This window comes from Crotalus tigris, unplaced genomic scaffold (genome assembly GCF_016545835.1).
Source record: "Crotalus tigris isolate CLP2741 ecotype Arizona unplaced genomic scaffold, ASM1654583v1 scf7180000023617.9722795, whole genome shotgun sequence".
Taxonomy (NCBI): Eukaryota; Metazoa; Chordata; class Lepidosauria; order Squamata; family Viperidae; genus Crotalus; species Crotalus tigris.
Window position 1 is genome coordinate 8,837,206 of NW_024100081.1, and position 12,660 is coordinate 8,849,865.

The 12,660-nt window shown below is 37.4% G+C and overlaps 1 protein-coding gene across 8 annotated transcripts in view; it reads right to left on the reverse strand.

Moving 5' to 3' along the window:
• Window positions 1–12,660, reverse strand: part of MAST2 (microtubule associated serine/threonine kinase 2) — a 139,480-nt gene that overhangs the window by 120,870 nt on the left and 5,950 nt on the right. For all 8 annotated transcript variants that reach the window (XM_039319745.1, XM_039319738.1, XM_039319735.1 and 5 more), the window contains exons 2-3: window positions 6,799–6,946; window positions 6,250–6,392 (exon numbers count right to left, since the gene is read on the reverse strand). In XM_039319745.1, coding sequence (XP_039175679.1) covers window positions 6,250–6,392; window positions 6,799–6,946 — 291 coding nt within the window. The remainder of the gene's footprint in view (window positions 1–6,249; window positions 6,393–6,798; window positions 6,947–12,660) is intronic.

A 12,660-nucleotide genomic window follows, 5' to 3' on the forward strand; every position in this document is an offset into this window, starting at 1 on the left:
AGTATATTGTTGAACTGTTTGGCAATGAGTGGATGTATAACAGTTAGATGTTTCAACCAAAATTATTATTATTATTATAACTACATATATGTAGATATACCAAAGGAAAGAATTTAAATATGAACCTGATTGATATAATTACTTATAGGGAAGATTAGTGAAAGATGGTATGGTAGTGAGAGCTGGAATAAGCTATTTTGAGGGTAGTACAAAAGTGGGAATGAATGAGCATGGAAGAAAAAGAAAGAAGTGAAAGAATCCACAGTGAAAGAAGAGCTATTGCAAGAGAAAATACAAAACCTGTCTGAAAAAAATAGAAGATGTATTAATCTCACAAGAGAATGAATTGGGCATAAGAAGGTATTCAAGTAGACTGAAAATAATTGTATTACACAGAAATAGGTGGAGTTACATGAATGGGAAGTAGGAAAAAGGATGCTTGTTTGAAAGAGACTGCGGATGGCGAATATATTAAAAATCATTTCTACAAAAAAAATGAGGAAACATTATATAATACATATAGAGAAAATATTTGCAAATAATAATAAAAAAAGAAAATGAGCATTAAACTTAAAAGGAGGGGGAATGGAGAATCAAAATGTAATTTAGTGATACATCAAAGAGTGAATAAGAAATGAATACTATCAATGTCAATTTCCAAGAAAAATATTGATGAGAAATTAGTCATAAATGAGGATGGTGACATCTTCAGCACAGTTTTTTTCCTTTGTAATTCCTTGATTAGAGTATTATTCTCTGCATGGTTGTCTGGTGTTAATTCTTACTAATCTGGAGGAGGTGATGTGTCCTGGTCTTTTTCTTTCAAAACAAACCATACCACCACTAACAGCAAGCTGCTGTATGTAAACAGGAAGCAAATTCCACACTCCCTCAATGAAATGTCTTCAAGCGAACAACCAAGCTCAGAGAGCACCAAGGACTCCACAGTTCAACCCTGAGCTACATATATTCTCTTCTACCGGAGTAGGAAGAGTGTCGTTTTTGTTCTATTAGACAAAAAGAAAAAAAAGAAGAGTGAAAATAGAAACTCCAGGGGAATAAGTTTATTCACCATGGGGAGCAATGTTTTTGATTGCATTCTCATTGAGAGGGGAACAAAAGACTACTTCTGAGAAGTAAGGTGTTACCGCATGTTAAACAGAAAGTCTGCAGAACAGATTTTTGGTCTTTAACAGATCTCAGAGAAATATATGAATGTAAAAAAGTAATTTTATTGTATGTTACGTTAATAAAAAAGTAATAAAGTAAATGGGCCTGAGTTATAACATGTTTTGTATGAATGTTTTAAAGGTTGGTTGCTAAATGCAATGATGATAGTATAAAATATAAAATAAAGCATATGTGAGAATAAATAGATAGTAGATAGGTCAGCACTGAGCAAGAAATAATTTTGTGCAATGTTTCTTTGGCTAGTTAACGCACTTATAGATAAATGTATAGGGAATGCTTGTGATGACATTAGGCATGTGTGGGTAAAGGATATTATTGCATGTATACGTAAGCAGGAGATGGGAATTGGAATATTTTATAGCAAATGTTAGCTAGCTGATATAGCACAAGGAAACAGGTTGGAAACAAATATATTGAAGAACAAAATAGTTCTGACTAACAAAATCATTGCTAGGTTATACATAAATGAGGAAAAGTTGTGACTCTAATAGAATGACAAACATCTTTAATAAAAGGAAAATGTTAAAATACGCAAAGCCAGATAGGAAGGTAGTAGATAATATGTGGTCCTACAAGAAATGTTTGTTAAAAGAATAAAAATCACTAATTACAAAAACATGTTTCTGCCCCTTATGGTACATGAAAGAGAGAATTAGGCGTTGTTAAGAAAAATATTTTCAGAAAAACCATCATAAATCATGGTCATGTAATTATAAGGCACTGCAACCAGCCATAAATGAAGGCCAGTTAGCAAGCAACATGGAGGGGCTGATATTGGAACTTCAAAATTGGATCACAACTAGCTTCGGATGGGGGTCTGTCTTAATTTCAAACAGTCATTAAATAATGAGTCATAAAGTTGAAGAATACTTTTATCTTAATATTCTGACATATTTTGAAGGCACAATACAGTGCTGTACTTCATAGTACACAATAATACTGAACTGGACCAGCTGGCATGAGTATCAAAATGAAAACCATCCACTTGCCTGAAACAGATGACATAAATATGTAACAATAATTAAACTCCTGAATCAACATATATGCCTAACTCTGCAAACAATGCAGAATTCTTCCACTCTGACAGTAAGTGATGGCTTCAGATCAGCCAGCTCTGCCAGAGGTAAGCAAATAAAGCAATTATCAGACTTACTTGGCCCATTCACTAAAAGGCAGTGGCAACCTACTTCTTGATAAGCTAGAAAAATGTGGGATAGACAACATCATCACCAGATGGATTCGTACTCAGCGAGCAGTACTACATCTACATGGAGAGAAATAAGCAGTAGGGTACCACAAGGTTCTGTCTTAGGCCCAGTACTCATCAATATCTTCATAAATGACTTAGATGAGGGAATAGAAGGGAATCTCATCAAATTTACAGATGATACTAAGCTGGCAGGAATAGCCAATACCCCAGAAGACAAGCTCCGAATCCAAAAAGATCTTGACAGACTTGAACAATAGGTCCTATTCAACAAAATGATATTTAATGTGGAGAAAAGCAAGGTTTTACACCTGGGCAGGAAAAACCAAATGTTCAAGTACAGTTTAAGAAGAGACTGGACAGCCATTTGTCTGAAATGGTGTAGGGTTTCCTGCCTGAGCAGGGGGTTGGTTGGACTCAATGACCTCCAAGGTCCCTTCCAACTTTATTTATTTATTTATATTATTATTATTATTATTATCGTGGCTCAAAAATAGTAACTGTGAGAGGGACCTTGGAGTCGTAGTGGACGATCACTTAAACAAGAGTCAGCAGTGTGCAGCAGTAGCAAAAAAAGCTAATGCAATCCTTGGTTGTATAAACAGAGGCATAGAAACAATCACATGAAGTGTTAGTACCACTTTATAAAGCCTTACTAAGGCCACATCTGGAATACTGCATCCAGTTTTGGTCACCACATTACAAAAAAGATGTTGAGACTTCGGAAAAAGTGCAAAGAAGAGCAACTAAGATGATTAAAGGCCTAAAACATACAAACAGTTGCAGGATTTGGGAATGGCCAGTCTAAAGAAAAGAAGTTCTAGGGCGGGCATGATAGCAATATTCCAGTATTTGAGAGGCTGCCACAAGGAGGAGGGGGGGTGTCAATTTATTTTCCAAAGCATCAGAAGGCAGAAGAAGAAACAATGGATGGAAACTAATCAAGGAGAGAAGCAACCTGGAATTAAGGAGAAACTTTCTAACAGTGAGGACAATTAACCAGTGGAACAACTTGGCCTTCAGATGTTGTCGGTGCTTTATCACTGGAGGTTTTTAAGAAGAGACTGGACAGCCATTTGTCTGAAAGATAGAGGGTCTCCTGCTTGAGCAGCGGGCTGGACTAGAAGGTCCTCAAGGTCTCTTCCAACTCTATTTTGATTGATTGATTACTAACAACTACAGTGATTCACTTATAACTGTGGCAAGAAAGGTCATATAATGGGGCAAAACTCACAAATGTCTCACTTAGCAACAGAAATGTTGGGATCAATTGCTGTCATAAGTCAAGGACTGCCTGTATTGACTAATGTGGTTTTCCTCCAACATCAGCTACAACAAGAAGCCCTTACTTAAGATCACCCTATTTTTAAAATTCTGTTACAGTAAGAATTCTTCTGGTTTTTCCAAAAGGTGTATGTTGGCCAGTAGATGGCACCACTAGCATGAGGTTCATACCATGTGTAAAAAGAATTGCCATCTCCATACTTAAAAGATGTACCATATCTTAAAATAAAATTAATAGATATGCATCATGTTTGCCATTTTGAAAACAAAATGAGCAGATAAATATTGTGACACTTTACATATTTCCACTGCATTCGCTTAGATGTGCCATTTGTTTTAGGAGAGTTTAAATCTAGTATGTGGGTAACAAAATACAGGCTTGTTGCAGTACAAATTTGTCAAAATTTGTACTGCAACAAAAACAATGTAATGCAGTGTTTAAGTTTTAGATTTGGACTGGTGGTCCAGGGCTTCACTTCAATTTGATAACTTAAGCTAGTCACTCTCTCTTAGCTTGACATATCATAAGGAAACTCCCATGTAAGTTCCAGAAAAAAATGAGCTGTGCTCTTTACGCAGCCGCAATTATTCATAAACATTTAAATATGATTTTGGATTTTTAAAATCAACTGGATTCTATGATTAACAGACCAAATTAAAGCAAATTCATGTTCTATTTTCAATTTTGTAATTCAATATCTTGCTTTAGTCAAACAAATTGCATCATCTATAAGGAAAGGCTGCTGGAATTGGGTATGTCTAGTTTAACGAAGAGAAGGACATGATAGCAGTGTTCCAATATCTCAGGGGCTGCCACAAAGAAGAGGGAGTCAAGCTATTTTCCAAGGCGCCTGAAGGCAGGACAAGAAGCAACGGATGGAAACTAATCAAGGAGAGAAGCAACCTAGAACTAAGGAGAAACTTCCTGACAGTTAGAACAATTAACCAGTGGAACAACCTGCCTCCAGAAGCGGTGAATGCTCCAACACTGGAAGTTTTTAAGAAGAGACTGGACAGCCATTTGTCTGAAATGGTATAGGGTTTCCTGCCTGAGCAGGGGGTTGGACTAGATGACCTCCAAGGTCCCTTCCAACTTTATAATAATAATATTATTATTATTATCATCATCATCTTAAAGAATTCAACTAAAAATCATGACAAACTTCAGCATTCAATGAGATGTGCATTATTAAATTGGATGGACACTTTCAGTACACTAATAAGGAAATTCTTCAGTAAACTGAAGAATTTGTATTTTTCTGAACCTGAAAGAATACATTAAACTACCCCACAGAATACATTAAAATTGGGCCAATCACACAATAATTTTAATACCTTTTGAAGTTTATAGGGGCCATAATGAGATTAGGTATCCCAAACTGAGGAATGCATTATGACTATATGCCAAATGTTCTTATTTCCCCATAATTATAGGTTGGAAATCAGAAGGCCTCCATTACAGGTAATTTTCAACCTATGACCACAACTGGGACCAGAATCTCAAGTCGTTTAGTGAAACAGATTTTAAACGAGATGCCCTTGTGACTACTCACTCAACAATCGCAATCCCAACTCTCCCAATTGTGGTCATTGTGACTGTGCAGGTTATTAAGTTGACGAAGAGAAAAAACTACTTATACTCATTCAGAAACCAGCTCTTTCACTTTGTCTGCTTAACAACCTGCACAGTTATTAACAACTTGCATGACATTTAACAACTTGCAGGGCACTTGACAACATGCAGGACAACCGGCAGGAAAGCAGGTAGCTTCCCCATGCATGGAAGGGAACTCCAAAACCAGGCTCAAATCTTCAGATCTGCAGCCCATGAAATCCATGGAGGATTTCACCATTGCAGGGACGTGGAAGGGAGGGGAAATCCTTTGGCAGATAACACAGCTTGCAAACTTCCATGCTAGCTTACCTATTGGCTTTCTGGGAAAGCCAGCAGAAAAAATCACAAATGGGGATCAATGAGCATGGGGTGCTGGCGAACAAGTTGCCAAACACCAGATCATGATCACATGACCCAGAGGCAGTGCCACATGTTACAACAAGCAGAAGCGCTTTACTGATCATAAAGCACCCTTTCCAAGCTGTCATAATTTCAACCGCTCGTACATTGAGAGCTACTTATATGAATGATAAACAAACACAGTTTTCCAAAGCCTTAGGTAAATAAGCATAAGTGTACACACATCAGGAAGGGGCCTAATTCACATATAAAGGCCAAAGTACAGACACTGATCTTTTTATCTCGTAAGATCAACTACTAAATCTCTCAGCTGCCAAACAGTTTAATCCAAGTTAGAAATCCAAGGTAATTTTTTTAAATACTTCAGGAAAAAGCAGGCAGGGTGCTCATCATGACTAATAACATGCAGTTATCCCTGCCAAATTATTCTTGTGCCCTTTTTTACAAATATATACTAAGAATATGAAGAATAACTTCAAAATCAAAACACTATAAGCCATTAGAATAATTTAAAAAATCAATAGAGAAGCTATGGCCTTTTTCTGTCATAACCTACTTTAATAAAATTGTAAAAAAATGCATTGAAACATACCAAACCAGCTGTAAGTGATGGAGCAGATTGTCCTAATGACTGATTTCTCATGCGGACCAGATTTGATGTTTCTCCAGATGGCTGTCCTAATGTGTGTGCCACTCCACTGTGCATACTTGTGGATAATGGAAGCAACTGCTTTCCTTTAAGGAAAAAAGTTCATTTTAGTTGTTAATTCATAAATTTGTAACACAGTTCAATTATAGAATACAATGAATGAGATTAAAGGAACAGTTTAAGAATTTTTACAAAAAAGAGCTCTTGATCACAAATATTTAAAAGATGCAGCCAAGGCAGCAACAAATCTTTATTTGAGATATGAAACTAGATTGTGTATATCTGCAAATGATTTAATCATGCAATATTGTATGACTATTACATTTGTAAGCTGATATATACTGAATAAAACTAATTTAATTCTATCATTGTTCTTACAGATTTTAGGCATATAATTTTTAAGTCATAGTTCTTAATGTCATAGTTTCTACATCTTTACTTTACATTGGTCAAAGTTTAAAATCAAGCTATTATATAATTGCACTAAATTACCTGACAAAGAGCTGGCTAAACTACCTCTTCGCAGCTTGCAGTCATCCTGACTCAGTTGTCGCTGGAGTTTACTTTTTCCAGTAGATGAAAATATGTCAGGATTACTGAATTTTCGGCAGCGCAAAGAAATGGATTCTGTTACAACATCCTAGAAAAAATGTTCAAAGAGAAATAGAATAAGCTTACTCTCCAAAAGTTCATGAGGACTTGCACTCTCTGGATTCTCTCATAGAAATAGATAAGAACAAAAAAACTATTAACAAAAAACTATTTTAGTAATTTTAAGTGCAGCTATTGTATCAAGCAATGCTAATGAAAAATGTTGCCATTCTTGAGTTCTGTTTTACTGTCATGCAAAAGAGAATTATACAGTACATAAGGCATCCATGAAAAGTATTGGAAATTTCAAATGGTGTGAAATATGCCAATTAGGCCATTAACTAGTGCATAATATTGGAATATCATTTCACTCAAGGTGAATAATCTTACACTGGTTCTCAATTTTTTTCTAGGCACTTCATATGTGTTGCTTTTTACCCTTAAATTGCTTGGCATTTTAATTGTTTTTATTAGATTTTAGCTGATTATAAGTTAGACTTGTGTTATCCCACACTGCAGGAAGTCCAGATGGATATTATGGTCAAAGGTATCAAAGGCCACTGAAAAGTCCCAAAGAGTAATGTGCTTCATCCCAGGTTCCTATGTAGGTCCTGTAACAGCATAGTTTCTGTGCCTTACCCTGATTTGAATCCTGAGTGAAAAGGGTTAGGAAAATCCCCTTTCTGGAATCAGTTCTGGTGAGAAATGGCAACTGATGTTCTATGGACCATGGGAGACATTACAGTTGAAAGGCAGCTGGATATAGGATTCAGACTGCTGAAAATTCTCTCCAGATGAAGATGAGATTTTGAGATTACCCATAGGTACTCCAGACAGCTGCTTCAGCTGAGCCAATGGCAGAAATATACAGTTGTTTATGATCAACTGGGAGTCACAGCATTCCATCATGCTCTGAACCATTAATGTAGCCTTTTTGGGGAACTCAAACTTCAGCCAAATCTCATTTATTTACTCACTTTAGAGCTTTTTTTCTTACTATTTACTAAGATTGAAAAATCTTCAAAACCGCAAGTTTGACTTTCACTGGATGAGGTCCCTTCAATCCATTTAAAAAGAAAGAAACTTATATGAATATAGTTTTGTAAGAGTTTCATTTTATCTAATATATAGCTTGAGTAATTTATTTATTTATTTATTTATTTATTTATGAGACTTATATACCGCTTTAAGTGCAAGCACTCTCTAAGCGGTGTACACCAGTAAGCAATGTATATATATATTTACATTGCCCCCAACAATCTGGGTCCTCATTTTACCTACCCCGGAAGGATGGAAGGCTGAGTCAACCTTGAGCCGGTGAGATTTGAACCGCTGACCTGCTGAACACAGTCAGCTAAAGTGGCCTGCAGTACTGCACTGTAACTGCTGCGCCATCAAAGTTCAATGGGAAAGCCACCACAAAGTCGCAAATGGTGATCACAACCATGGGACACTGTGACTACACAGTGGACTCACTTAATGACAGCAACTGGGACTGCTGCAGTTTCCACCACAAATTGGCATGGTCATGTAATGGTGCACTTTACAACTATGTTGCTTAGCAACAGATTTACTAGTCCCAATTATCATCTTTAAGCGAGAACTACCTATAAAGCCAGATCTAGGGACAATCTCTTCAACTAAAGATAAACCACTGTCTCTTTCAGGTGGCTGTCATCACCCCCTTCTCCCAATGTTATATTGATAATCTATCCAGTATACTGTGCAATTCTTCAGAATTCACAAGATTAAAAGAATTTCATATAATACTGAAAAAAAAATATTTCTAATAATTGTTCAGATTCCACTTATGCAGAGTCCTGACTGCAGCCAATTTAAGCAGTTTTTTAAGCAAATATTGCCAAGATAACTCATGTGGACAGCTCTTGTTCTAACTCATTCCCTAATGGAGAGCACTTCACCCTAAACAGAGCCACTGAGGCACTGATACAGTATGGGTGGAGGAGTGTGAACACCACTGCATAGGTTTGAACATGAGCCGGTTCACATGTTCTGTCTAGTTCTCATCCAGTCTTCCCTCACCAATGCTCTAAGTGCCTCTTCTACTGTTTTATCTCCCACAGATCTTCACTAAACCGTGGAACTCCATGAATCTGAAGAAAGGAAAAGGAGTGATTTTCTCAGTACTTTGGCAACTTGTGAATTACAGAGACTCACCAGGCACTGAATATATTGAGAATATTCCAAGTGGTGGGATTCATAACATGAGGCAGAGCGTTTTAATGAACCGACTCAATACTCAATGTTTTGAAACATGACTAAACTCAAGCAAATCAGGAAGTGATTAAAACATAGCCAAAGACATCATACAACATAGTCCTTCTTCAGATCATGGACCAGCTGTTCTGAGACAAAGACCAGCCAAATGTATAAAATCATCTGCCTGAGTCAAAGCTGAAACTCCCTCAGAAAACCCATAGTTGCAATGGAGGTCATGAATTCTCAGGTTCCTGCCCCCTCAAAAACTGAAAATAAAAGTACTCCAGCATAAAAGCCAGGGACACCAGGTTTTTCCAATCCAAATCCGCAATAAAATCCAGGAACCTATGAAGAGAATCTATCATGCAGCAAGGCAGAAAAACATAGAGGAAAATCCTGAATTTTTCCTTGCAACTGCCACATAGCACCTTCAAGTTATCTCTCTCCCAATCTGATTTTGGTAAAACAATTCAGATCCAAGTATTTTCCAGAGCAAATCTGTGGACAAATGTAGTTTATTATGGAAAGGACAGGCACTTACCAGAAACCAGAGACTGAAACTTCAGTCAACCAAGTCACCAAGATCTAGGGGACTGGGACACAAATGGTAACTGATATTAAATTACTAACCATCCTTGCCCTGGAATGGCTTTGTCATCATCATTATCTGAGTTCATAATTCCCAAGGACTCTTGGTCCTTGATATACAATAAACAAAGTTATATAAATAAAAGGTCTACACACATAATAAAAGCACAGAATAACAAAATTAAGATGGACTCTAAGCCCAAATTCCCTCTAAAAAAGTTCTGTTTTAAACAGTTTCTGGAAGGAATACAGGCTGTGATCCAATGAGATGAAAAAGCCATTTTAGAGAATGGCAGTCATTAAAAAACAGCACTGCTGAACCTCCCTCCTCTCTTCAACTTCCCTAAACTTGGACATCATTGATAGTTTCTCCTAGGAAGCCTAACTGAGCAGGCCAATTCTGATGGGAGAATAAGATCCTGCAGATAACTAGGTGACACGCCATGTAGGGCTTTAAAGGTTAATACCAGCATTTTGCAAGGGAGTGGCCATCAGGCAAATCTCTCCTGCCCTCCCACCAAGGAAGGAGCAGACCACTGCAACTCAGTGCCCCCAAACCTCTTGGGAAGTCTAGGACACCATGGTCAATACCACTATGAAAGCCACTGAGAAGTCTAAAAGAATCAGGATGGATGCACATTTCATCCAGGTTCCAACAAAGTAGTCTACTAATATACTAATATACCTTACCTAATATACCTATACATCTCATATCTTTGCCAGAACCCTGATTGTAGAGAATCCAGATAAGCCACTTCTCCAAACAGAGAACACTGGAGATTGAACAATACTTATCTCTGGACCCAAAATGGATTCTTCAAGTGAGGTGGCTCTGGAGGCTTGAATTTATTTAACTTTAATAAATATTCCCATCCATTCTCTTTGTCTATACTGAATTAAGTGTAACACTGGCCAGTTGGGGCTTTGTTTTCCTTCTGAGAGAAGATAAATGTAAATGGCCTTTTTGCCATCATATTTACCAATTCACCTCAACAGAACTGTAATTTTTGCACTTCCTTTTGTTTCTGATGTACCTAAACAAAACTTGCATGTATTTTCAGCATTTCTTGAAAGCCTTAGCTCATGCCTTTCCTGACATGGTATCATTCAAAGAAGGTAGCATATATTAATTCAAATTAATTGTAAACAAATATAACTAATGGATGTTTAAAACAGTGTAGTTAGAAAAAAACAGCCAAAAGCATGACAATAAAAGCAACCATTGTCATTGTACAATATAAAAAACTATCCTAATTTTAGGAAAAATTTAGAAGTCATTACACAGAAAGTATGCTATACAATAGAAAATAGCCTTTATGATACCACCGTTTGGAGACACCTACAAACATTGATAAGTGCCATGGAATTGTTTAAATCCACTCTATTCAGACAAGCTATCTGAAATCACCAGCTGTTTGCCTCTGCCATTTTCTATGGAAATCAATTTTACACAGCAGGTTTAGCTTTCAGTTCAAATGTAATACATAGAGTTGGCAAATAATACCTAATACCACATTTTTATAACTCCTAGAATTTAACAATCCATTTACAAGGTCAACTCACCAAGCCTGTGTCCTATGTCCTATATCACCCCCGATGAAAAAATAAAAATGCCTATATTCCTCCAAATAATAGCAAATTAATTTAAAATAATTTTAGAACAATTGTTCTATTCATAGGAAGTACATTGAATGACAAAGGTGTGGAGAAGTCATTTCCTCGTCTGAAATACCTTGTTTCCATTTCCCACACAACTTTCATTTTCTGTGCCAATGCCTTAACTCCCAATCTTTTGTATGTTATTACTGGCTCCTACAGTATATACCAGAATTGATGGGGCAATTCATTTTTGGCCAAGTTTTGCTGAGTGCCTTTGTTTAGCCCTTCTCTCCTCGCTGCGAACCCTTGCATGGAGGGGAAGTGTTAGCTCTGCTTTTTTGTCTTCTGAGGCCAGCTGCCTCTCCTGATTGTTACACAACTCTTTCCAGCTGAATCCCCTTAAGCTGATGATTCTCTTCATCCTCCAAGTCTGAGCCGGCCATGACATATCATCTTCCTTAGGGCCCTCCTCTTTTATAGACTGGGGCCTTGGCTTCTCTGGGTACCATCAATAGAACAGGTACCTGAGGCAGGGATCATGAACATCACTGACATCTTCCCAAGAATGCTCATCTGGTCCATAAAACTTCCAGTCCATCAGATACTGGAGTTCCCAATGGAGCGAGGAGTACAGAATGTAGGCTACTTCAACGACAATGGGTGGTGGCCAGTATGGAGGGTTGAAAAGTACAGCAGGAACCAGCAAGGAATGATAAAATACAGGATGAACTCAGAAATTAGAAGGTAACTTGACTCATAAAGGAACTGGGTTGATAACAGCTTCCATGATCCAATTTCTTTGACGGGTGATGGATAGCAAGGTGCTAAGTTCTTCAGGGCTATCAGTGGGTCTGCCTAGCAATGATGATCAGCAAGGTATTTATAATCATCCTTAGTTTTCTGTAAGTGATCTTGAAGAACTCAATGAATTTCTTGTAGTTCCTACAGGAGCTGATCTGAGGTTGGAACAGAAGAAGCTGATAAGGTCAGTGGAAAAAATTGGGGGTGGAAGTCATAGTTAGCCATGAATAGCATCATTTGGCTGGAATTATGTTTTGATTATAAGCAAACTCAGCTTGCCCTAGGAGGTCCACACAGCTGCTTGCTGGGAGTTAATAAAACATCCGAGATATTGTTCCAGAATTCCATTTTCTGGTTCCATCTAATACCTAACTCCAAGTGATGAATGGACGATGAGTAGATCTGGATTCCCTAAACTTTGGAAAAGCTCTTGCCAAAACCTAGCAGTGAATTGTGGGCCACAATCTGAAGCCAAGCCAGGCTAAACCATGTAAATGGTAGATTTAAAACTAGCTGAGCAGAGTTTTTGGCTGTGGGAGAACCAGAAGGCTATGA